Below are 26,046 nucleotides of genomic sequence, written 5' to 3'. Positions count from 1 at the left end.
GAAGGACCCCCTGCCGCCAAAGACCCGGACCGCCGCTGGGTGAGTAAAAAAAATTAAAAAGGTGGCTAAGGCGCGGGGCCCGATTCCGGGGAATCGGCCTAAAGACGGCCCTGGCAGTAGGGTCACTGTTGGCAGTAGGGTCACTGTTTGCAGAGGGCATTGCCTTGGCAGGGGGAGCACTGGGGGGGGGAGGGCGGGCTTTGTGTGGCACTGAGGATCCTGTTTGGCTCCTGGGTTTTGTGCTGAATCTCCCATGAGAACTGGGACTGGAGGGGAGGGGGAGACTGTACCGTCCTTTGGCCCGCATTGCAGAGCGGCTTCCTCTGCGCACGCGCTACTAGGCTGTGGGTAGAGGATGGAAACTACAACTCCCAGAAATCCCGGCCGGGCGCGCATGCGCGGCGGAGCCATCTTGCAATCTGAGCCGTAATCAAAGAGCCCCAGTGGCAGGAGGCGCCTCGCGGGCGGTGGGACGAGTCGTGGCGGGTTGCTGCCGCCTCACGGCCGGTCGCGCCCTGCCCTTCCCCGGCTTCGGGCCGCGCGCAGCCCGGGCGGGTCCCCGAGCCCAAGCGGGGAGCCGGTGGGGTGGGTCAGGGGTCACCAAGGGAGGGGCTGTGGGGTCAGGGGGACTCTGGGGTAAGCTTGAGGGGTCCCTGGGACAGACTGAGGGGTCTGGGGTGTTCCCCAAGGGGGTCAGCCTGTGCAGTCAGGGGGACCCTAAGGTGGGGTCAGGGATCCTTGGTGGCAGTTTGTGAGATTGGGGATCCCCCAGGGTGGGGGACAGCCTGTGGGGTAAGGGATCCCTGGGGGCAGCCTGTGGGGTAAGGGGGATCCTCAAGGTGGGGGGGAGCCTGTGAGGTGAGGGGGTCCCAGTGAACGCCCCCAGGAGATATACTGAGTGAGCAGGGAGGACTCCCCCAGCAGACCTGGGCGTGGGTCTGGGTGGTAGAGAGGAAGATGAGGGAGATCTGTCGGATTTGCGCCCGGGAGCTCTGTGGCAACCAGAGACGCTGGATATTCCACACGGCTGCCAAGCTCAACTTGCAGGTGCTTCTCTCCCATGTCCTGGGCAAGGAGCTCTGCCGAGATGGCAAAGCTGAATTTGCCTGCAGCAAGTGTGCGTTCATGCTGGACCGCATCTACAGGTTTGACACGGTCATCGCTCGCATCGAAGCCCTCTCCATCGAGCGTTTGCAGAAGCTGCTGCTGGAGAAGGATCGCCTCAAGTTTTGCATTGCCAGCATGTATAGGAGGAATAATGAAGACTCTGGTATTGATGACAAAGTTGTTGGGGATGTGACTGTTGACATTTCTGGCCTGCCTGATGTCAGATACACAGCCCTTCTTCAGGAGGACTTTGCCTATTCTGGATTTGAATGCTGGACAGAGCATGAGGAACATATCCTAGAACTGCACAGCTGCCACACTTCGGAGAGCGTGGGTAACCGCCCAAGGCGATGCCGTGGCTGTGCTGCATTACGTGTTGCAGATGCTGACTATGAAGCAATTTGCAGAGTCCCACGAAAGGTGGCTAGGAGTATCTCTTGTGGTCCTTCCACCAGGTGGCCAGCTAGTGTATGCAACGAGGAATCTTCTGTATGTGAACCTATAACTGCTGACTTGGCAAGTGCCAAGGTGCCTGTGGAAGAAGAAAGCATGGAGGAAGGGACTCCTGGGTCCTCTGTTGAATCCTTGGACACAACGGTTAAGGTCAGCCCTCCACGACAGAAGGATGAGGAAGCAGACAAAGGTGTAAAAGGGAGTGAGAAGTGTGATGATTGCTCAGATGCCCGTACCACTCCAAACTCGTCATTGTACGGGAATAGGTTGGAGCTAGCCCTTAGCCTGATCAAAGCTTTTGACTACAAGCCTGTTCAGAGTCCCAGAGGGAGCAGGTTACCTATTCCAGTGAAATCCATCCTGCCATATTCCAAGCCTAGCCATGACCTGGTGGATGGAAGTGCTCTTCTTGGCTCAGTGAATGCTGGTTCTGGTTTCCTCAGTGCAGCCACAAAACCCTTTCCCTTGGAGCTTTCTGACCTGCAGGAGCTGTGGGATGATCTCTGTGAAGATTATATGCCACTTCGGGTACAGGTAGAGGTCAATGTGCAACATTAGTTTAAAAAAAATACTGACCCTGAGACCACTGTGGATTCAGATGTGCTGAGATCATATGGATAGCTAAATGTAGCCAAACTCAGGCTAGGAATAGGTAGCTGCCTTTTAACTATTTTAACTGTACCCCCTCTATGCAATCCGTTCCTTTTCCATTACCAGGTATTGTCTTCCTGCCGTGTTTTGAAGAAGTGAGCCCTCTGGGTCTTGGTGCCTTCACATCTCTCTCTCTCTCTCTCTCTCTGCTGCTCCTTCCTAAGACTGTATACTAGTGTGGGTTTGAGTTTTAGTTTGCCTCTAGTTTCCTACCAAGCAAATACTGCTACTTTATTTTTCCTTGCTACTCTCTATAACTTGGTTTAAATTTATAAGTTCCACTAAAGGAAATATTGTAAGTTGCCAGAGACCTCTTCTAAGTGCTGATTTCTATTGGCCTTTATAACTGCTTTGTTCTGATGTATCAGGAATCTTCCTCCTCTCAGACAGAGTCCTAAACTATAATCCTCCTTCTAAGGATCAGTCCTCAAATGTACACAGCACACAGGGGTACACTGGTATGTTACCTACAGAGACTGTTGTCTTTGAGATGGATTTGTTTCAGTGGATGATTTTAGGGCTAGCATTCTAGATACTTGGTTTGTCTCCTGATCCTTTAAAAAGTTCAAGTGATTAGTGGCAGATGCCACCAAAGAGCCTGTGAGTTGAAGACTCTGCTTTCAGAGGAGTTCCAGGCGTCTTGCCCACTGTGTACATTCCAGTCCACTTATAGCTCTGGATTTTCTGTTTTGCCAGGCTTTAAAATCCTGATTAGCATGTGGCCAGAAAACTACACCTGTAACTACTTTACCTCTTTTGTTAATGAATAGAAAGCCCCAGTCAGCTTCAATTCAGGAATATCCATGTCAGTCTAATTGTATTCACATTAGCAGTCTTGCTGTCTAATGTGCCTGCTAGCCTTAGGGACTAGAAAGATGCTTGTTTATTACTATGGCAACTGTAGTCAGTGGATACATTTCCTAGTCAGTGGCTGATACTTTTCCTAGTCTGTCGTTTTCCAGAGACCTGTACTCTTTCTGCATCAGCTATGATGTGGCTTTATTGACAGGCTAGAAATTGTGCTATGGAGGAACACAAACTGACAAAAGCAATAAATTCACTGCTAATCCACTTGTAGCTCATGATTGAAGATCTGCTGACACCACCTGAAAAACCTAGTGAGGGACAGTGCTGCAGCTTCTGCCCTATCCTACAGTCTCTATATCCCTCACTGCTCATTTTTCATTACTGGGGACATTTGTACAGTATTAAGAATAAGATTTTTTTTTCTTAATGCACATCTTTCAAGAGTGGAACAAACATTAATTTGTATATGGATTTAAATGGCTTGGCTTTCTCTCATGTCTTACTATCTTTGTTACATCTCAGAGTTACTTACAAAGGGTTTTCTAAACGCCAGCCTTTGTCACATGTCTGTTTCTGCAGTGATTCCTCATGTTGAATTTGCAACTTCCCATTTCTTACCATGGCAACAAAATGTTATCACCAGCACTCCACAGATTTCAGTGCTGGATCTGGCAGAAGGAGAAAGCTCTTACGCACACTCTAGATGGCTTTAATGCTAGAAATGGAAAGTCAGACAGTTGCCAGCAAAGTAAATAGTTTTTGTATAAATGTTTTTTTTCCCTTCTTTTCCCCAGTAGGAACACTACTCTTCAAGAGCCAAATATTGCGCTCATTCCATTAACATGAAAATCTGCCAATCATAGGAGTTGCGTTGCCCTAAGAAGCTGATAGGCTTCTTGTCTTTGGTCCTTGCCTGGAATAGCAATCATTTTAGGTTCATTCATCACAATTAGAATGTCTCAGAGCATTAAGATCTGATAGGCAGATGACTTCTTAGGCCTGGTTGGCACTGGCATTTTCTGCAAAACATCAAAACCGCTTTCAGCCTTGCAGCTCCAGAGGCAGTAGCAAGAATGCTAGCGTAAACTGGCTGCTAGTGTTTTCACCACTGTTCTGTGCAAACCTGCTCTCGGCAGGGTTAGACAACATGATGGTTATGAAAGACAGGTGGGAAGTCTATGCTAATGCTGCTATTGCTGCTGCAGGTCCACTGGTGGGGAGAACTTAGAAAATGCCAATGTAGAAAAAATTCTGGGGCGCAAAGATTCTATTTTTGGTACAGTAGTGTCCCAGTAATGAAGAATTAAGGATGGTAGATCCTAAGTGCCAGGACTTGGCTCTTCTAAGTTGGTCATGGCTCTTTTTTTTTTTTTAATTTTCTAGTGTGTCAATTTATTCAAAGAATGTAATTGGGGAGGAGGGAGAATTTATGCTTTTCCTTGTGCCTTTTCAGCAGCCTAACTAAAGAGTTACAGTCTGCCTCCTGTAAGATGTGCTAGCAGCAGCCCCTGTCTATGCTCAAGGGCCCCTAGTCAGGCCAGGTTGAACAATGTGCAGGGATGTCAGAGTGCAGAGCTTTATTAAAACCTTACCTGCTGTCCATGGCACTTGTTCAGAAGTGATTGCTCACCCCATCACTTACAGCATTAAATATGCTGTCAAGCAAGCAAAGGCTCTTGTCCCTGCTGAGAACTAGATCTAGACAAAATTTCAAAGCTCAGCCAAAATGATCTGTTTTAAACCTTTCGACTCTATTATTTGGGGCAGGATGTTAGGCTCTTAAAAATTACAAAAGCAGAAGGACTGAAGAACAAGTGGCCAGTAATTCTTGATTTTCTAACCACTAACTGTAGCTGTGACACAGCAGCTAGCTGATCTCATCTAGCTATGACAGCAGTCAGTGCTTTGGGCCACTCTTAGGTTTTTATTATTCAGATGCAGAGGGCTCCTTGTATTGCTTTCCCAGCAGCCTGACTCTTGTTAACAGCCTCCTCGTAGAATGTGGGTCATCTCTGGCTGTCCCAGCTGCCTTAAGGTTCCTTCCCCCTTTTTCTGCTCTTCAGCTCACAGCCCTTGCTGTTCCATCCTTCAGAGGTCATGTGCACTCTCCTCAATCGACCAGAGATGTTGGTGCTTCGTATCTCACTGCAACCCAGAGACAGAATGCAGCACTGCCTCTGCAGCTCTTGCTATCTGATTTATTTATATTGCTGTGTATCAGGATCATTGTCCCACCTGCTGTTTGCTGTACAAACACGGTCCAGCCTCCCAGCCCTGAAGAGCTTACATCTGAAACTGGAAAAAATTAAAGGCTTGGGTGGGGAAGGAATATTGCGTCCAAGCAAAGTGGTCAGGGTGGTGCTGGTCATAGGCTTGTTGGTTCAGTTTTTGTCCCCTTTAGCTTATAGAGGAATGGAGGGAGAGCAAATGAGAGGAGGGGGTGAGGAAACAGGAGCAGAAAAGTGGAAGAGGGGGATGAAAGAAGGGGAAGAGGGTCATTGGGGGGGAGGGTGGGGAGTGGGGAATAAAGGAGGAGGAGGAGGAAGAAGAAGATCAGACAGGACCAAGAAGGTGAGAATGAACGGGGGAGGGGGGAAGCAGGAGCAGGTTGGAACCAAAAATCAGTCAGCAGAGAGAAAACAATACCCAGCGTTCAAAGGCTGAAGAGCAGTGTGCTGCCCTCAGGCATTCAGGGCTTCTCTACGCTTGCTGTTGCTGGGGAAGCACCTGCTCCTTTGAGGGACCCATTTCCTATGGTCATCGGAGAGGAAAACTCAGTGAGATAGAGCTAGTCAAAGTGAGCTGCCATGTGAGCTGTGTGTAGGGGTGCCTGGAGCTGGCTTTGTTGTCTCCTTGCTCCTACTCAAGAAAGTCTGGCCGAGGCATTCTCAAATCTTTAGTGTGTCCTCAGCAGGAAGGCAATAGTGAATTTGGGAGGCAGCTGCATTTTCCCTGATAACCGTTGTCTACTATTGCTGCTGATACCCGAAAGAGTGCTTCTCACCTTCTAGACAGAGTGGGTCTGAACTCAGCCCCAAAGAGCTTACAGGCCTAATTAGATGTGAAGGAGCGAGACAGTAAGGAGGGCTGATGACAGAAGCGTCAATCAAATTATTATATGATTACCCAGTGATTGCTGGCCACAGCATGCTGCGCTAAGGAAGGTGTGATTCTTTTTCAAGTAAATTGATGTCTGTCTTGGCTAACTTTTTCAGGCCTAGTGGCAGGAGCAAGTGGGGGGACCTGAACGAGAAGTGTTGGCCTCACAAATCATCTGAGAAAGGGCATTCCATGCATGTTGCGGGAGCAGGCAACGATATTTGTGGATAAAGTAGGACATTGAGGTTGGCATCACTGGGAGTGGAAGGGGCAGCGCAGAAGGAGGTCAGCTAAGTTATGGAGAACTGTGAAGGGTGATTACAAGAATCTGGGCTGGACATTGTGTAGACAGGAGCCAGTTGAGTGATTCAAAGAGGGTGGGAAATAGGTTCCAGTACTGTGGTGAGGAAGGTGATCTTAGCAGCAACATTTTGGATGGACTGAAGGGGGTGATGTGGGTGCCAGGGAGGCCCCTGAGAAGGAGGTTACAATAATAGGGACAGGAGGTAAGGACCTGAACAAGAGTGTTTGCTGTCAGGTCGGACAGAAAAGGTCAGATCCTGATGATGAAGTGTCAGGACTGGCTGGGTGTGACGGCAAGGGAGGAGGCAGCGATTATCCTGCGTTATGGGCTGAGGAACTGGTGGTGGTCTAAAGTGAATGGAGTTTCAGAAGGAAGCTAAGTTCAGCTCTGGCCATGTTAAGCTGACCGCAAGGCACGCGGGAGGGACAGGATTGGAGTAGGGGAAGTAGATTGGTGAGTTGCTGGCTGGAGATGGTAGTTGAAGCTGTATGAACAGATGAAATCACCCAGTGAGAGGGTGTAAAGGGAGAACAGTGGGCCAAGAACAGACCCTTGGGAGGGGAGGAGGAACTGCCAGAAGGTCCCTGAAGGATCAGCCAGACATGTAGCAAGAGAGGGTGGAGGTGCACGTGGCAGGATGTTGAGAAGGCGGCTATAAGGAGCAGATGTTTTGAAATCCATGTTAGGAGGGCCACCATCACTCTGAATAGAAACCATGCAAGGACTCAGGCCACCCACTTCTCTTCTGTCTCTCCAGAATCTGCCTGAGGACCATCAGCAGCTGACTCAGTGTGACCCTGTGGCGAGTGGGCGTGTGTCTGAATCGCATGCTGCTGAGCTGCAGGACAAAATCCAGCAGTACGATGCCACCAACAAGGTATTTGTTCACTGGCTGCACGCTCAGCTCTTTGAGGATTCTCGCTTACCTTAATTAGCAATAGCCATGAAGTATCATTGCAGGCACTGGAAGTTGCCCAAACTGAGGTGGTGCTATTGGCCTTCAACCAGGTTAGGAAGTGCTTCCTTTCCTATAGCTATGCTATTCAACTTCCTTCTTTATGCCAGTTCTAAAGCAGTGTTTGAAAGACCTTCCCTTATGCCAGGGGACCTCCATAGAGCCATTGGAGGAAAGATGCCTACATCCCCTAGCTCCACCCACTGCCTGCCCCTCCCACTCTGGCTTCTTGGCTGCTGCTTCTCTATGGCAGGGGTGGCCAACCTGAGCCTGAGAAGGAGCCAGAATTTACCAATGTGCATTGCCAAAGAGCCACAGTAACATGTCAGCAGCCCCCCATCAGTTTCCTCCGCCCCCAGTGTCTCCCATCTGCCAGCAGCACCGCTGATCAGCACCTAACCCTCCATCCCTGCGCCTCCTGCCTGCCGCGATCAGCTGTTTTGTCGTGTGCAGGAGGCTCGGGGGCGGGGGGGGGGGGGGAAGCAAGGGCATGGCAGACTCAGGGGAAGGGGGTGGGGGCCTTGGGGGAAGGAGTGGAGTGGGGCCTGGGACTGGGACAGAGCCAGGGGTTGAGCAGTGAGCACCTTGTAGCACACTGGAAAGTTGGCACCTGTAGCTCCAGCACCGGAGTTGGCGCCTGTGCAAGGAGCCGCATATTAACCTCTGAAGAGCCGCATGTTGCTCCGGAGCCACAGGTTGGCCACCCCTGCTCTATGGTGAGCCTTCTGCAGGCAGAGAGGGAAGTTGCCATGGAGGCAGCTGGCCTCCTTTTGGTGTGGGATGAAGGAGGTCAGTCTGCAGAGGGGCCCACCCTGGCATGCTTTTAAAGGGCATGAAGTAAAAATTAGCTGAACAAGAAGATGGCCAGCCTAGTGGCAGGTTAAATGAATACACATGGGAAGGCATAGCTGGTTTTATATATGCCCATTGTAGTGCTGTAAATTAACTGTAACCGATCAGGAAAACACCACAGAGGTCGTTGTGAACAGCTCCATGCAAACTTCTGCTCAGCATGCAGCAGCAGGCAAAATTGCAAAGAGAGTTTAGCAGTGTTAAGAAAGGGATGGTAAAACCTTGTCTGTTACAGTGCCCTTGTATAAATCAGTTGTTGTCCAGAGCTGGAACACTTGAGTTCAGTTTGGCCAGCCACCCTCTGGAAGGATAACTCCGAAATAGAAAAGGTCCAGAGAGCAGCAATGAAAATAATTAGGGGTGTGGAATTAAAAAGACAAGGGCAATTTAGTTTCAAAAGAAGCCAAATAAGAGGTAACGTGCCAGATATATAAATTAATGAGCAGTATAGAGAAGGTCATTTGGGAGTATTTGAGGACCATTGTGGTATCAAGGTCATTACAGATATTTACCTTCTCATAATAAAAGATGATGTTTAAAAGGCAACATTTAAAACTGATTAAAATAAACACTTTTTTTAAGCAACTTAATCTGTGGAAGTCACTTCCACATGCCATTATGGAAGCAATTGCTCAGCGGGATTGAGAAAAGATTTATCTTCTATTACACTAGTGAGGATGAAAACATAGGAGGTGCTTTGGCACTCATGTTTCAGGCCATAAACCAGCCTTCCCCTCCAGCCATGATGTTGTAAAACTTCTGTGTGGCAGGGGAAGCCCTAATCAGCACCTGCCACTCCAGCCCCACTCAGGGAAATGGGTTGGGGCTGGGCAACTAGCATGGACTGGCCCCACCTGCCAGCCTTGTTAACAGGGGCTAAATGCTTGGGAGGCAGTGAATCCGGAGGGTGGGGCAGAGACCAGGAGGGGAGAGTAGGCTCAGAAGGAGCCAGGAGCCTGCTACACTGTTGCCACTGAGGCCTGTGCTAGGCCAAACCTGTAAATACTCTGTAAATAGTTAGAGCTTGGTGGTGGGGACTGGACACAGGAATAAAGAGCATGGTTGTTGCACCAGCTTGAAGTGGTCCTGACACACTGGGGAGCGGGCCCAGGAGGCTGAATGCAGCGGGTTGCAGTGAACACCCCGTTACGTTCCGTTATGTGGATTTCACTGTGTTGAAGCCAGGACACTGGGCTGGATGGACCATGCATTTGCTCGAGTATGGTGTTACCTAAATCCAGGCAGTTGCTGCAAGAGTGAGTGGCTGGCTGGATAGTGCTACCTGGAGAAAGGGAGGAAGAGTGTAAATATGTAACTGTAACGCTCTAGCTGTAGTGGGTGAGTTGGAGGGAAAGGAAGTGGTCTCTGGGCTATGTGGGTTCCGTTTTGGAGGTTCCAGATCTCCAGGAGTACCATGGGCTGGAGTCTCTCTTACTCTTTTGAAGGGGTTGGAGAAATGAGTAATTGAAACTGGGATTGGCATTAGGCAGCTGAGTGTCGGAGACAGTATCAGACAGAGTAAGCAGGGCTCTCCTGGTGGATGCGCAAGGTGTTGTGATGCATGGGGTCGGAGGCCAGGATTCCAACCCCTCCCTCAGACTGGATCACTGGGGGCTGGAAGCACAGGTGCTGACTTCCCAAAGTGCCGGGGGGTGCTCGACCCCCAGCTCTGCCCCAGGCCCCGCCCCCACTCCACCCTTCCCCGAAGGCTCCACCCCCACCCTGCCTCTTCCAACCCCGGCACCACCCTGCCCCGCCCCGCCTCTTCCTGCCCAGTTCCATCTCCTCCCCCGAGCGCGCCACGTCCTCGCTCCTCCCCCTCCCTCCCAGCCTCCTGCATGCTGCGAAACAGCTGATTGCGGCGGGCGGGAGGCGCATGGACAGAGGGGGAGACACTGATCCACAGGGCCCGCCAGCAGTCGGGAGACGCTGGGGTGGTGGGAGGGAGCTGACGGGGGGGGGGGGGGGGGGCTGCCAGTGGGAGCTCAGCACACACCATTTTTTCCCCATGGGTGCTCCAGACCCAGAGCACTCACAGAGTCGGTGCCTATGGCTGGAAGTTGGCCTCAGCCCCTGTGAAAGAAGGGAAGGCCTTGCATTGCCTTGTCGCTACTCTCTCCACCCAGCTCAAGAGCAGCAGAGCCAGACTTCAGAGGGAGCCACGTTGGTCTTGATCTGGGGAAATAAAGAGGAACCTCTGGGCTCTGTGGACCCAGTATGGTGTGGAGGGATTCTTAGGGGCAATTTGATGAAGCTTGGGGCTTGGTAACTAAACCGTTGTGTTCTCTGTGTTCAGTTGCTGCAGGAAAAGCTAAATGAGATGAATTTTGAATTAAAATCTGTCCAGGAAGCATCCCAGAGACAAGATCGTACAATCCAGAGTCTGAACGAGGCCCTGAAGAGCAAAGAAAGTGAGGTAACTAGCACTGTTGAGGGGGGCCGGTGCTGTGCCCTTGTATAGGAAATGTGGATGCAGGGAAGCATGCTATTCTAGCAGCAATTCAGAGGGAACCCTTCAGCCATCCTTGGACCTTGCTCATTTCTCCTGTGACTTGTTTCTATCAAAGCACTTACAACAGGCAGAGGCAATCTGTGTCCAAGACTCCTGGGGGTGTGGGGCTTGCTAATGGTTGGGTGTCCTATCCCCTATCTTGCAGACAGAGGAGCTGTACCATGTGATTGAAGGGCAGAATGAGACCATGGCCAAACTACGAGACATGTTACATAGAAGCCAGCTTGGACACTTGCAGGTACGTCCCTGTGGGCCCCTCTATCCCCCAGAAATGAGGGGCCTTTGCCTTTAAAAGAAAATTGAAAGGCCTTGGGTCTTTCACTGTCACGGGCTCCTTCATTGTTCTGAACAGCTCTTGTGAGCTCACACTTAAACACACTCACATTTCTGTTCTCCTCTCTTGTCAGACCTCGGAGGGTCCATCCCCTTCCCAGCAGCAGCAGCACATGGCACTGCTAGATCTGCAGAACACGCTCTTCTGCACCCAGCTGGAGACGCAGAAGCTGAAGAGGGCTCAGCGGCAGAAAGAACACCAACTGGCTGAAGCCAGGAGAGCTGCCCAGCTTCTAGAGGCTGCTGTGCGGGAGGAACAGCAGCTGAAAGAGGTGTCGTGGAAACACAATCAGGTACGGCGTGCTTCAGCAAATGACAGTCAAGTGTTTTTGCATATGAAGACAGCAACCACTGGCCTTCATAATGCTTCTATTAGCTGAATGCCTTAAGTGGGTCTATTTCCTGTTAGCTTACATTCAACAGTACGTGCACACAATCAGTGCAGAGACTGAATACAGTGGATCAGTAGTGTCCCTTACTGGTATGTTTTAACTGGTGCAAATGTCCTGTTTCTTTTTGTGATGCTAGACTCCTATTTCTCCAGTGGATTAGCCAGGGTGGACTTGAAAACTTTAAACTTCACCTCTGGCTAGAAGAGGGGATTTAAAAAAAGGTTCCTACATACACAGGAAAAATTGTATCAGTTTTAAAGTTGTACAGTCACCAACAAATTTTCACTTTGCGGAAGTGCAGTTAGGGAATTGAGTGCAGAACCCTAATTCCAGTTGCTTGTCAGTTTCACTACCAAACTTCATGTGATTGGACCCACTCTGATAGTGACTTTCTGAAGAAGTTAAGAGTTAGTTGCTCTGTTCTTGCACTGGGCACAAAATAATACATAGAACTAAAGAAAGAGGCATGTGGCTGGTATTCCGTGTCAAGTGGTCACTTTGGTGAGATGGATGGATTTAGAGTTTAAAAATCACTAAATGTCTCTGTAATTTCAAAGAAGAAGTAATAAATGTTTGAAAGATTGCTTTGGTGGCTGTGCTGTACAAAACTCCTACTCAGCATGTAGGTAAGTAATCAGATGTGTCTATGTGGAGATGTATTAAACTTCATAGCAATGGAGGTAGGGAATAGGAACCCCCCTATTGAGACATACTCAGCCACGGTCCACACTGACATCTGTCCATGCAGCTGTGAAAACCCTCTCTCCATCTACATGTGTGCTACACATGTACTGAGCCTAGCTTCCATAAGCTGAACCACATGAAGATATTCTTCATCGGTGCTCCATCCATATGCTTGCTGAAGGGTTAGCATCCCCTTCTCCTGCAGAAGGAGGTCAGGCTCTCAGTTTTCTGATCTGAATGACAGCAGCCTATAACATCTGAATCCTACTGAATCCCTGTTGTCCTCTCCTGCAGCCCAGCCTGCTCTTTACCTTGTGAGATTCAACAGGATAACGTGCATCTGAAGAAGTGGGTTTTTTACCCATGAAAGCTTATGCCCAAATAAATCTGTTAGTCTTTAAGGTGCCACCGGACTCCTCCTTGTTTTTAACAGGATAACAGCGACTCCTGAGGGTGTCTCCGTCTCTGGTGTGACTGACTGACAGGGCTTCCTGTTAAGTGGGCATCTTATGGCAAAGAAGTGAGAAGTGTGTTTCCTTTCAGGAGCTGCGTAGTGTTGTGCAGCAGGTACAAGCAGAGCTGCAGGGCAAGGTTCAGGAGTTGCGGGCCCTGGAGGGGGAGAGATGCTGTGAGATCCGGGCCCAGGAGCAGCGTGTTCAGCGTTTGAGCCAGAGGCTGGCTCACAAAGAACAGCTTCTGCAGGTGAGGTGAAATGATGTGACTCAAGGATTAGCCTCACCTTGGTATTTGGGTGCCAGCAACCACATGACCATGTGCAGCTCTCCAGTGCCTGCCCTCAGAGAGATTGGAGTCTGAGGGCAACCCTCTGGCTACAGCCACAGGGAGGGATCTGTAGCTGTGGCTGATGCCAGTACGACTCAGCCCGAGGTGAGTCCTGACTGGGGAGGGAATCAGACAGATTAACACTGACCTGACCTGTGGACTCTGCCATCCTTTGAGTGTGGGGAGAGGAGAGTGAGCTCAGAGAGAGGTGCTCTGACCTCCGAACTCCCTGCACTGGCTCAGTAACGTTGGTGTCTGTGCTGATGTGTGCTTATGGGGCACCTTCAGGAATCCCGGGAACTTCTGCAACGTCAGCAGAGCTTGGAGAAGAACCCTGCGGTGACTGATGCTATGCTGGAGAAGTTGCAGCAGCGAATCAAAGACCGAGATGCTGCTCTGGAGGTAAGCACAGGACATTCCAGCACAGTCTCCCCCATCCTTTCCCTGGGCTCCTGGGGGGATGGGTAGGCAAAGCATCCCTTGTGCTTTGCTCTCCCTTGAGCATCCCCATAGAGTGAGCTGAGTTCTCCCACGTAGTGTGAAGTAGGCTGCATGGCAAGAGAATTCAGGATGCTGTCTCTGCACGAGGGAGTGTTTCTCTATGATCGCTTTGTCACCTTTTCTCTCCCTGTAGCGAGCAATAGATGAGAAATTTTGTGCCGTGGAAGAGAAGGAGCAAGAGCTGCGACAGCTCCATCTCTCTGTGAGAGAGCGGGAGCGTGACCTGGAGAGACTGCGCAGCGTCCTGTCCAGCAATGAGGCCACCATTCATGTAAGTGTGATCCCCTCCCCAGCATATTGTCCCCTGTGTAGTGCACCTATGTGTAGGGTGACCAGAGCCCCCGGCTCAGCTTGGCACAGCATTCATTCCATTGGTGTGGCCAGCCCTTACGTTGCTGCTTTGGCTGCCTCATCGATTCCGTGGCCAGAAGAGACCACTGTGATCATCTAGTCTGAGCTGCATCAAACAGGCCAGAGACCTGCCCCACAATAATTTTAGAAAAGATCTTGATTTAAAATGGTCAGTGATGGAGAATCTACCACGACCTTTGGGAAATCGTTCCAATGGTTAATTAGCTTCACTGTTAAAGATTTCCACCTTATTTCCAGGCTGAATATGTTTAGCTTCAGTTTCCAGCCATTGGATCGGGTTAGACCTTTCTCGGCTAGGTTGAAGGGCCCATTATTAAATATTTGTTCCCCATGTAGATACTTATAGACTGTGGTCAAGTCACCCCTTAACCATCTCTTAAACTAAATAGATTTCCTTGGGTCTGTCACTATAAGGCATGTTTGCTAATCCTTTATTCATTCTTGTGGCTCTTCTCTGGTGAGTGCTTGCTTAGCATACTACCTGCATACATCCTCATCCCTCCCCACCAGGCAGTTTTCTGATGGCCTCCTGCATCTGGGGAAGGAAGGGGTTAAACTAATAGTTCCATATGGCATTTCTCAGCTGGATGCTGAGGTGGAAGCTTTCCTTAGGGAGTGAATGTAATGGCTGTTTGGGGCTGCACAAAAGGGTAGAAGAGACTGAATAATTTCAATCCTGTTTACTTAAGTGCACAAGAATCTACTTGGGCCTCAGTGTGTTCCTGGTTTTCTCTGTGGTCCCTAGAGCATGGACAGCCTGCTGAAAGCCAAGACGCTGGAACTAGAGCAGGTGTCAGCAACCTGCCAGAACCTCCAGTGGCTGAAAGAGGAAGTCGAGGCGAAATCCAGCTGTTGGCAGAAGGAGCAGGAGGGGATAATACAGCAACTGCAGACCTCTCTGCACGACAGGAACAAGGAAGTGGAAGTAAGGCCCATGCTCCCTGCTGCAGTGCCTCCAGCCATTCCCTCTTGGATGGGATCCCTGAGCACTACTGCCAGGCCTCTGGGCCACTCACTCAATGCCACTGTGCCATCCTGCTCCCCTTGGAGGGGGGGTCAGACCCATTACCCTGATTTGGTGGAGTGTATAGGAGGGGGTGGGGGGCAAACTCATAGCCCTGCTCCTCTTGGTGATCCATTGGCCATTATTTTTGAAAACTCATGGCGATCGGGGGAGGTCCCGGATGACTGGAAAAAGGCTAATGTAGTGCCCATCTTTAAAAAAGGGAAGGAGGAGGATCCGGGGAACTACAGGCCAGTCAGCCTCACCTCAGTCCCTGGAAAAATCATGGAGCAGGTCCTCAAGGAATCAATTATGAAACACTTAGAGGAGAGGAAAGTGATCAGGAACAGTCAGCATGGATTCACCAAGGGGAAGTCGTGCCTGACTAACCTAATTGCCTTCTATGATGAGATAACTGGCTCTGTGGATGAGGGGAAAGCAGTGGATGTGTTATTCCTTGACTTTAGCAAAGCTTTTGATACGGTCTCCCACAGTATTCTTGCTGCCAAGTTAAAGAAGTATGGGCTGGATGAATGGACTGTAAGGTGGCTAGAAAGCTGGCTAGATCGTCGGGCTCAACGGGTAGTGATCAATGGCTCCATGTCTAGTTGGCAGCCGGTTTCAAGCGGAGTGCCCCAAGGGTCGGTCCTGGGGCCGGTTTTGTTTAATATCTTTATTAATGATCTGGAGGATGGTGTGGACTGCACTCTCAGCAAGTTTGCAGATGGCACTAAACTGGGAGGCGTGGTAGATACACTAGAGGGTAGGGATCGGATACAGAGGGACCTAGACAAATTAGAGAATTGGGCCAAAAAAAACCTGATGAGGTTCAACAAGGACAAGTGCAGAGTCCTGCACTTAGGACGGAAGAATCCCATGCACTGCTACAGACTAGGGACCGAATGGCTAGGTAGCAGTTCTGCAGAAAAGGACCTAGGGGTCACAGTGGACGAGAAGCTGGATATGAGTCAACAGTGTGCTCTTGTTGCCAAGAAGGCTAACGGCATTTTGGGCTGTATAAGTAGGGGCATTGCCAGCAGATCGAGGGACGTGATCGTTCCCCTTTATTCGACTTTGGTGAGGCCTCACCTGGAGTACTGTGTCCAGTTTTGGGCCCCACACTACAAGAAGGATGTGGAAAAATTGGAAAGAGTCCAGCGGAGGACAACAAAAATGATTAGGGGTCTGGAGCACATGACGTATGAGGAGAGGCTGAGGGAACTGGGATTGTTTAGTCTCCAGAAGAGAAGAATGAGGGGGGATTTGATAGCTGCTTTCAACTACGTGAGAGAGGGTTCCAAAGAGGATGGAGCTCGGCTGTTCTCAGTGGTGGCAGATGACAGAACAAGGAGCAATGGTCTCAAGTTGCAGTGGGGGGGGTCTAGGTTGGATATTAGGAAACACTATTTCACTAGGAGGGTGGTGAAGCACTGGAATGCGTTACCTAGGGAGGTGGTGGAATCTCCTTCCTTGGAGGTTTTTAAGGCCCGGCTTGACAAAGCCCTGGCTGGGATGATTTAGTTGGGGATTGGTCCTGCTTTGAGCAGGGGGTTGGACTAGATGACCTCCTGAGGTCCCTTCCAACCCTGATATTCTATGATTCTATGATCCCCCAGTGTGTCACCTTTTTAAATCTCTGTGCTCTTGGCCGCAGTTCAGAGGAGGGAGCACATCAGAGGCAAAGTAAAAATATCTAAACTAGCATAGTCCTCAATTTGAGAGCACTAACAATTACCGGCTCTGTAGAAGCAAAGGCTCTCCCTACAGAATGGAAGCACAGAGGCACGTCAGCTTCTGAGTGACATGCATGGCCCAGCCCCTTCCATGTGTGCTGCAGGAAGAGGGGGGCGAACCAGGAAAGCTGCTCCCTGGAATCCTGGCAGGCCCTCGAATGCTGCGTTGGCATAAATGCTCGCTGTGCGTTGATTCTCTGCTGGTGACTGCATGTGATCAGAGAGGTGCTCCCAGGCTGCACAGCCGTTCATCCCAAAGTGCCAGGCTTCTCTGAGCATGGAGATGAAACGTCTCAACCCTTTTCTCCCTCCTTTTCCCCTAGGAGCTCACAGCAACCTTGCTCTGCAAGCGGGGCCCAGGGCAGAGTGAGATTGCAGAGGAGCTGTGCTTGCGTCTCCAGCGGAAGGAGAGGATGCTGCAGGATCTCCTGAGTGACAGGAACAGACAGGCTGGAGAACATGAGACCGAACTTCGGGAGCTGCTTCAAGCCATGAGCACCCGGGAGCAGCGAAGCCGAGTGAGTTGCGCTCAGAGCAGCCGCTGACCAGCGTGGCTGTGATGGGTCTGCTGTGTGGAAACTGGTCTCTAGTCTCTGATGCCATGGGGGGAGCTGCAGGAAGTGTCTCATGTTTCAGAACCACATAACAGTGAGAATACCCCCCTTGCCCATGGTAATGCAGAGTAAGGTTACAAATATCAACTCGTCGTCTGTGGGGAAATTCTACGGTAATAATTCTGAGCGCACCGTTCGCTTGTCCACGTGCCCCACAGGCCTAAGTTGTGAAACCTGGGGGCTCTTCTTGTGCACCCAGATCAGGGTTTGCATGTGCGTATTGTGGGGTTGGGGAGAGGAAGGTGTGCAGCTCTCGGCTTGTGCACATTCACGGGGCATTCTGTGTACGCATACCACCACTGCCTGGCCAGCAGTCGTGGGAAAGGTCAACCCTGGAGCTCTTCCCCACAGCGGTGACATCAGGCGACCAGAGGGAAGCCCCATAGCCTGGTGGAGCCATCTCCTCTGCATAGAATCAGAAGGGTGGAGGGACAGCATGGGGGGAGCTCTGTTCGTTGTATGTTAGCTGTATTTAACAGTCAAACTAGTACTCAAGACTATTGTGTGGACTACCAGGGAGTTAATGTTTCCACAAGAGTCTTACCCTCAGAATTGCCTGTGTTCTGTGCATTGAAATCAGTCAGTTTTAAATGTCACTGGAGTTTTGCATTGAATTTTCCTTTTTAACAGGATTAAAAAGCCAAGCTCCCAGCTATCTCCTCACAGCATTTGCCTCCCTTCTCTCCTCCAGCTCCCATCCTCTATCCTCATCCCCTCTGTCCTTCCAGGCCTCCTCCCATATTGCTGCACTCCGCAGCCCCCATGCCATGGGCGAGTTTTCACCATCCCAGTCAAAGGTTTGGTAGCACTGCTGAAGAGTTACTCAGCAAAGGCTGGGTAAGTGAAAGCAGGGGGCTGTGATGGCAGTGCTGTAGCATTGACTGTTGTGTGTGCTGCCACAAAGCCCATAGTAAAGTCCCTGGTTAGAGTTGGAAAGGAAAGCTCCTGATCTCCGCTCCAGCAGCAAGCGATAGGTAAATCTGTCCTTATGTTGCCAGAGCAAGGAGTCCGGGCCAGGGTTTGGGCCAGTAGCCAACTGAGACCCAACTCTTTGTCACCTCTGCTTCTCTCCTCTCGCCTTGCTTTCCCGCTGCGTCAGGTAGCAGCCGAGAAGATGGTGCAGGCTCTGGCAGAAAAGAGTGGCGAAGTACAATTCCTGCGCCAGCAGCTGGTGGGGAAGGAGCTGGGGAAGAACACAGCGGCTGATGGCAGGCTTCTCCTCCAGAAAGACAAGCAGCCCTTTCAAGTAGGAATTGTGCACTGGATTGTTCTGTCCTTTGCATGCTGCCTCAGGACAGGGGAGAGAAGTGATTGCTGTAGCAGCAGGGGACAGAGAGAGGCCTGTGGGAAGAAAGCAAATGCAGAGAGATACCAGAAGGGGGGTGAGGAGACTACTGTGGGGGAGGAGTGATCAAGCACTGAGTGTGTCACATGGAAGCCCTTGGCAGCTGTTAATATTTACTATTTGTATTGCTATAATGCTTAGGAGCCCACACGTAGATCTGGACCCTGTTGTGCTAGGCACAAACCAAAAAGACCATCCCTGCTAATGGGAGTCCAGGTGAGATCAGAACATCCTGATCTGAACCCCACAGCTTTTTCTCAGTCACTCAGCAGCTCCTTCCCATAGATCAGCTGAGAGCAGACGCTGCTTGTGTGGGCAGTATTGGAGTATTCATCCTCAATTGTCAAGTGTTTTTAAATCAGTTTTGCTAGGAACCCCTTTGCGACGGGTTCTCTCACAGAGACCCCCTTGGAACTGTCACCTGATGTGCTGAAGTTACCTCTGAGCCCATTTTCCCTGCCAGCTTGGGACTCCAGAACCCTGCCTTGTTGAGCCAGACACGCTAGCCTGCTGCAACATAGACCCAGGTCTGATCCGCACCCCCAAAGCTGCAGGCTTTAACCAAAAACTGCTCAGCAGGTCACCTGCCTCCAGCACCCAGACACCCAGCTCCCAATGGGATCCAAACCCCAAATAAATCAGTTTTACTCAGTATAAAGCTTATACAGGGTAAACTCCTAAATTGTCCGCCCTCTATAACACTGATAGAGAGAGATGCACGGCTGTTTGCTCCCCCAGATATTAATCACTTACTCTCGGTTAATTAATAAAACAAAAGTGATTTTATTAAGTATTAAAAGTAGGATTAAAGTGGTTTCAAGTAATAACAGACAGAACAAAGTAAGTCACCAAACAAAATAAAGCAAAAACACGCAAGTCTAAGACTAATACATTAAGAAACTGTTTACAGGTAAAATCTCGCCCTCAGAGATGTTCCAATAAGCTTCTTTCACAGACTAGACGCCTTCCTAGTCTGGGCCCAATCCTTTCCCCTGGTACAGTCCTTGTTAGTTCTAGCCCAGGTGGTAATTAGGGGGTTTTCATGACTGGCCGCCTCTTTTGTTCTCTTCCACCCCCTTTTACAGCTTTGGCACAAGGTGGGAATCTTTTGTCTCTCTGGATCCCCACCCCTCCTTCTAAATGGAAAAGCACCAGGTTTAAGATGGACTCTACCATTCTTCCTGGGCTGGTTTACAGGAACGAACGCTTGCAAGTAAACAAACCCATTCACAGTTCATTGATTCTGAAGCACCCTTAAAGGCTTCCACTTAATGTGTTTACATCAGTAGTACAAGTTTATGTCTTATTCTCCTAACTCCAGACATAGAAATAATACATGCAAACAAATAGGATGAACACACTCAGTAGATTATAACCTTTTGTAATGATACCTTACAATAAACTTTTTGCATAAAGCATATTCCAGTTACATCATATTTATACTTGTAAGCATATTTCCATAAAACATTATGGAGTGCAACGTCGCACCCTTTGTCACTGAGCATAAGCCAGGCTGCTTTTGTTGGAACCATTTCAATGGATTCTTGGTGAACAAACGTCTAATTTTTGTTTAAAGTTGTAAAACATGTCGTAGGGTTTAGAATCATGGAGTTTAGGCTGGAAGGAGCTAATAGGCCATCGGTGGTTTGTCTCTACTCCCCAATATCTCACAATGAGCTGGAGAGACTTTCCTTAACCTTTCCAAAATCGTGCATTTGGGCTGAGCTCCACTGTTAACCTCTGAATTCTCGATGCTGAGTTGCACAGAGAAATATCTCTGCTATGTAGCTAGCTAGTGTGGCTCAGCCTAGAAAAGTTCTTCAGAGGGCTCTGGGGGAGTGTAAATAGGGCTGACTTGGGAGTGGCTTTGTAACCTTTACTGTCGTGCTCACTGCCAGCACCCCCAGGGTGTCCGATTTAGCAGGTGTCTGGAAGAAGGCAAGGCTCTGATGGAAGATTGGTACCCATCATGGAAAATCCCCCGGCCTGGCACTGTCGCCCATGCATACAGCCTGTGGGCATATTTGATTCCTCTGTGTGCCTTCTGCATCCAGACCATTGCTAAATCCTGCCACTTTTTCATGACAGCAGCTTCGGTTCATCCTTTCCTCTTCATTCTAGCTATTAAAGCCCTAGACCAGTGGTCCCCAACGCGGTGCCCGCGGGCACCAATGCATCTATGTGCGCCCGTGTACTGGCTGGCGGACAAGCATCCGCCGAGAAGCAGCGTCATCAAGAGGCGTCGCCGCCGAAATGCTGCTGATTTTCGGCGGCGACACCTCTTGACGTTGCCGCTTCTCGGCGGCATTTCGGCGGATGCTTGTCTGCCGGCCACGGTCCTCGGTGGCTCATCGTCCGGCACCCGCCAGACGAAAAAGGTTGGGGACCACTGCCCTAGACCATTCTCTTATCTCTTGCACTGTTGCTGCAGTCTCTTCTCTGGTGTCCCTGCTACTTAGTCCCCCTTGGTGCAACCCAAACATAGTGGCCAAGAACCTCTTTTCCTTTTCCTGCTCTGGACGCCTCTCTCTTTGGAGTCCCTTTCCTGACTTCCCAAGCTTGTTTCTCACACCAGATTTAAGCTCTCAGCCCATTTGTGCTTGTCTCCCTCCATTCCTCTGGGTTCTGAGATCCCCAAAATCTTACAGGCCTCTGGTCAGCTCCCCCATAATTGAAAACCCCATTTGGCCAATGGTCTGTGTGACACCAGTACAGGAGCATGTGTCGTGTTTGGTCTAAGCGCTGGGCGGTGAGGCTTGGAGCTGGGCGGAAGGGTCTAAACTGTGCAGGGTGCACAGGGTGATCTCTAAGGGGGGAAAACCAGGAATCATTTTGTGTTTTCAGGAATTACTGCCAGGAGGTTGCGGGAACGCTACTGCTACCGGAATCTCCAAGGGAGAGGACAGCAAATACAGGATGGAGAAAGGTCAGTACAGCGGCAGCTTCTCTCCAGTCGGTACGAAGGTGACCCAAGGCTTTTGCCATGGGGAGAACTGTCTCGTGACAAACAACCTGCAAAGACACCAAAGAACTTTAACCAGGAGTATTGACTGGAGTCATCCTTCCCCAGGTTTGTGAGGCTGGGGATAAAACTTGGGGCACTCAATGACTGTGGCTTGGATTTGGGATGGGAGACTGGTGCTTGGGAATCACTGACAGGTTCTGGACTCCAGTGCTGAGTGGAGGAAGCTGGTGTGGGAGGGGGAGCTGGTGTTTGCTGATCACTGGGCTAATCAGAATGTTCTGCCCTCCTTGACTGGGAGGAGTGCGGTTAATCTGGGAGGGCAGGTGGGGATACTTGGAACTCTTCCCAGGGCTGAGGCCACTGGATTCTGGACTCTGGAGTGGAGGGCATCGGGAATGGGAATGGACTCTAGCTGGGGCGGCTGGTAGTTGAGGATCACTATGGGAGCAGGAGCATTAGAAAAGGCCTTGAAAAATCCATCTCCGTGGTAGGGGTGCAAATGCCAGGATTTGAGCTCTAATTTGGAAAAGATTCTGTTTCTAACGCTTGCAGTTAGAAAACCAGGGTGTGTCTGGTAGATAATTCAAGCCATGCGTTAGTGTAACTTTTTGGGCTGTGGTTTCCTCTCCAGGCCCGTTGGAGACAGCTGCCGAGCTGGAGAAGGAGCTTGTTAATGCCAGAGAGGAACTGGAGCTAATGGCAAGAAAGGAAAGAGAAAGCAGGGTGAGTTTGTGGCGAGACCCTGAGCGTCTGCAGTCTGAGGCTTGTTTCACTTGAGACCAAATCCAGCCTGGCCTGCCTTCAAACAGCCATGCTATGTTCATACTCCCACCCTGTGGGGAACGGGCTGTCTCTTGCTCAGTGTTTGTATAGTGCCCAGCACAATGGAGCTTGGAAGCACTGAGTATTAATTATTATTTGGTTTCTGGTAAGGACCCTGCATGGGAATGGAAGGTGCTAGCCCTGGTGTCCTGGTCAGATTTTCAGCTCTGGCAATTACATTCAGCCTCCCTATTCCTCTTGCATTTTTTGTTGGATATAGTTTCTTTTTCACGTCCTGTCACGAGCAGTGCACTGTTAAATTGCTGCTTTGTTCCACCCCAGAGGTAGCTTATTTCCTAAATGGAAACCATCTAGATCATTACATTTGTGAGTAGCTGGCCTATGCTTTATCCCGGGGATGCTCTGGTTTCCGGTGTAGCGACCTTTATGCTCACTACTGACTAGGGCAGCGATTCTCAACCCGTGGGCCGCTGGGCCACATGGGGTCCAGGTTCCTGGCTGCCTGGCCACCCAGCGCGGTGGGGTCCGGGTGGTCCAGCCAGCCCGGGGCTGCCAGCCGGCCCGGGGAGGGCTGTGGTTGGTGTCGGAGCTGCCGGCTAGCCCCACAGGGTTGGGGTCCAGGCTGCCACCCGGCTGCCCTGCAACCCGATCCTGCACAGCGGGGTCCGGGGTCACTGCCATCCTGCCCAGGGCTCCACTCCTGGCCCCACTCTGTGAAGGGGTCGCTGGGCATAGGGATCTGTGGAGGGAGGTTTGGGGGGGAGGCACGCTGTGGATCTCAACCTGCAGCCCAACACAGCCCACAATGATAAATAGGTTGAGAACCAGTGGACTAGGGATTGTCCCCATGTGGTGTCAAAGTCATGAAGCTGACAGACTGATGTGGGTCCTTCATTTCCATTTCCTCTCCATCAACTCCACAGGCACCTCTCTTGATGGAGGGGTGAACAAAGGGTCTGGTTATGGGATTGCAGTGCTGACTTGATGAGACTGAAGGAAAGTTTCCTTCCTGGGCCCAGTTTGGCCCTCCTCCCCCTTTCTCAGAAATGTTGTCTTTAGCCTCAGATAGAGGCATCGTACAGCGTGTAGTAGTGTTGCACTGAGCGAAGGAGGCCACTCACGACTCTGGCCAGCACCACAGATTAGGGGCATGAGGGTGGGATGATTGAGGCAGTGGCATGGAGGGTTTATGGCATGTGTCTGGGTTGCGGAGCTTTCACTGACCCCGTGGTCTCTGCTCTGTAGTTGGAGCTCTCTTCTCTTCAGTCTGTGGTGACGGCACAGGAGGAGGAGCTGCAGGTGCAGGCCTCAGATATTGAGTCCCTGACCAGGAACATCCAGAGCAAGGAGGACCTTATAAAGGTGGGATCTCTACAGTTCTCCTGACATACTGTCTGATCATCTCTGCCCAGGGATGCTAGTGAACAACCTCCAGTTCCCCCCACCTCGAGGCTTCTAGCTGGCTTCCAGTGTACTGTAAAATGTCAGAAACAGGAAGCCAGGTTTCCATGGAGATCAGCAACGAGGTGGATGTATGAGGAGACTCCTGAGCTGTATTCGAGATCTCACGCATGGATCTTGTAACATCTCGGGCTTGGCATCCTGGGCCTCACTCCATGGTTCCTGTAAAACATGAAGAGCGTTATGTAGAAGTCTCCCATCATTTGGGAGATGCTCATTTGGGGATCTTGTTATTCCTGGAGTGCCCTTGCTGTGCATCCTGGACCTTGTTTAGGAGTTCTGGAGCGTGCAGGGTGCCTTGCATCCTGTCTGGAGTCTTGAGTCAGGCTCCTGTTAGCACAAAGCAACAGTAAGGCTTGCTCTGGGATGTTGGTGCTGCACACCCCCGAGTGTGGTTTTCTTCTGAATTGTCTGGCTCACCCTTGGAAGGGATAGGAGTTCCCCTTGTTAGTGACCCTAATCTGCGATGTCTCTAGGGACCTTTGTAATTCCAGCTTGCACTGATTAATTCCAGCTTGCATTGATTCAAGGGGTGTCTCCTGTTGCTGATCTCCAGCCAACTCTGCTCTTCTTGGCTTTCAGGACCTGCAGATGCAGCTGGTTGATCCTGAAGAAATCCCAGCTGTGGAACGACTGACCCAAGAAGTCCTGGTGCTTCGGGAGAAAGTAGCCACAGCAGAGTCACGAGGACAGGAGGCTACAGGGAACAGACGGCAACAGGTAGCGCATGCTCTGATGAAATCTCCCGCAGAGGGGATATCTCATGGGCTGAAGGCTCAGGCCTGTTTCCAGTTCCTGCAGTTAGTTAATTCTCTATTGCCAGTTCTGCACTGTAATGCTGTTGCCTGGGAGAGAGTGTGCCAGTGTACGTGCAGGTATAAGAGGGGCTCAGATCCTCTTTATGGCACAGAGAGGTGGTTTGGATCCCACGGGCGGAGGTCAGCCCCTCATCTCCATGTCCCTGACATGACCAACTCCAGTCTCTTGGCTGGACTCTGCTCAGCTCCTACCTCTGCCTGTTGCTTTTTGCCTCCTCTCTCCCCAGCTGTTGCTGATGCTGGAAGGGCTGGTGGCGGAGAAGAGTCGCCTGAATGAAGCTCTGCAAGCAGAAAGGCAGCTGTACAGCAGTCTGGTGAAGTTCCACGCTCACCCAGACAGGTAGGGGGCCCTCATGCTGTCGCTGCCGTGTGGTCCTGCGAGGTGGAGGAGCTGCACTCCCTCTGGGGGACTTGTTCAAAGGGAAAAGTTGAAGCACTAGGGTGTCCGTGAGCCTGTGTGAGCAGGGAATTGTTCAGTGGGCTGCTGCTGGGGAGTGGCTGATTAAAGGCAGCGTTCTGCCCATGGCAGAGGAGATCACATGAGTCAGGCGAGACAGCAGGAGTTAATGACACCCCAGAGCTCTAATGCTCCTTTCAGATTCTCCTCTCCCCTTGATTTCTCCCCGCCCCCTTGGCTTCCCCTCCCTTGCCTCCTGACATCTCAGAGAGGCTGCATGTCCCTTTGTTAAATCATTGATCTGAAAATTGCTTGGGGCTTCTAGTAGTTTGTCCAGGTCATTCCCCTCCATGACAGCATGACTGACGTTGCTACCCTCCACCACGCGAGCCTTGGTGGTGGCGGGGAGCTGAGCAGTCTGCGGGGCTGAAGGAACCACGCACACATGGAGTTTCTCTTGGTACTTGATTCAGTGGTGATAACTAGCGACGGCCAGGAAGCCACTGTCCCTGCCCTGACTTCCCAGGGGATTGGGGGTGAGTCTGGGGGAACTGCTCCGTGGGTGTACGAGTCTGTGCCTGACCCATGTGGGGGGGCGGGTGCTGGGGCCCGGCACCTGCAGCTGGTTCTGGTCAAAGTTAGAAGAGAAGCGGAAGGAGCCGATGCTGGATCTACCTTTGGAGCACGGATGAGTAAGTGGTGGTTAGACATGAGCCAGCACCGCTCTGTCTCCTTACTGGTGTGGACATTCCGTGAAGCCTGTCTAACCGTCTTCCCTTTCTGTATGACGTGTCTAATTAGCCCCGAGAGAGGCCAGACTCTGCGGGCGGAGCTGGAGGGGGCCCAGGCGCTCCGTGGACGACTGGAAGAGGCTCTTGGCAGAAGCATGGAGCATTTGCGCAGGCTGGAGACCCTGGGCGCCTTTGGAGGTGGGGAACAGCAGAGTGTGAGAGAGAGTCCTACCCCAGCATGCCTTCTGAGCTCTGGCCTTCACCCTGCCACCTGCCCTGGATGGAAACTGGTCACTAACCGAGCAAGCCTGGCTGACTGACTCTGGGAGGGTTGACTTGTTACTAATGATATGATAGGAGTGGTGCATTTAGAGCTGCCCTGGAAATGGCG

General features: G+C 50.9%; 1 protein-coding gene across 1 annotated transcript in view; it reads left to right on the top strand.

Moving 5' to 3' along the window:
* The first annotated feature begins 957 nt into the window (after positions 1-957).
* LOC135882268 (myomegalin-like) overlaps positions 958-26,046 on the top strand; it is a 77,554-nt gene continuing 52,465 nt past the window's right edge. Inside the window, exons 1-17 of the mRNA XM_065409112.1 lie at positions 958-2,094; positions 7,179-7,298; positions 10,525-10,644; positions 10,886-10,978; positions 11,148-11,366; positions 12,693-12,851; positions 13,221-13,334; positions 13,567-13,704; positions 14,551-14,730; positions 16,865-17,059; positions 18,255-18,401; positions 21,345-21,426; positions 22,097-22,188; positions 23,494-23,610; positions 24,292-24,429; positions 24,755-24,867; positions 25,726-25,853. Of these exons, the coding sequence (XP_065265184.1) occupies positions 958-2,094; positions 7,179-7,298; positions 10,525-10,644; positions 10,886-10,978; positions 11,148-11,366; positions 12,693-12,851; positions 13,221-13,334; positions 13,567-13,704; positions 14,551-14,730; positions 16,865-17,059; positions 18,255-18,401; positions 21,345-21,426; positions 22,097-22,188; positions 23,494-23,610; positions 24,292-24,429; positions 24,755-24,867; positions 25,726-25,853 (3,292 nt within the window). The remainder of the gene's footprint in view (positions 2,095-7,178; positions 7,299-10,524; positions 10,645-10,885; positions 10,979-11,147; positions 11,367-12,692; positions 12,852-13,220; positions 13,335-13,566; positions 13,705-14,550; positions 14,731-16,864; positions 17,060-18,254; positions 18,402-21,344; positions 21,427-22,096; positions 22,189-23,493; positions 23,611-24,291; positions 24,430-24,754; positions 24,868-25,725; positions 25,854-26,046) is intronic.

The sequence above is a fragment of the Emys orbicularis genome, chromosome 8 (genome assembly GCF_028017835.1).
Source record: "Emys orbicularis isolate rEmyOrb1 chromosome 8, rEmyOrb1.hap1, whole genome shotgun sequence".
Classification (NCBI taxonomy): domain Eukaryota; kingdom Metazoa; phylum Chordata; order Testudines; family Emydidae; genus Emys; species Emys orbicularis.
Note: the sequence above shows the minus strand (reverse complement) of the source record. Positions and strands in the feature narration are given on the sequence as shown.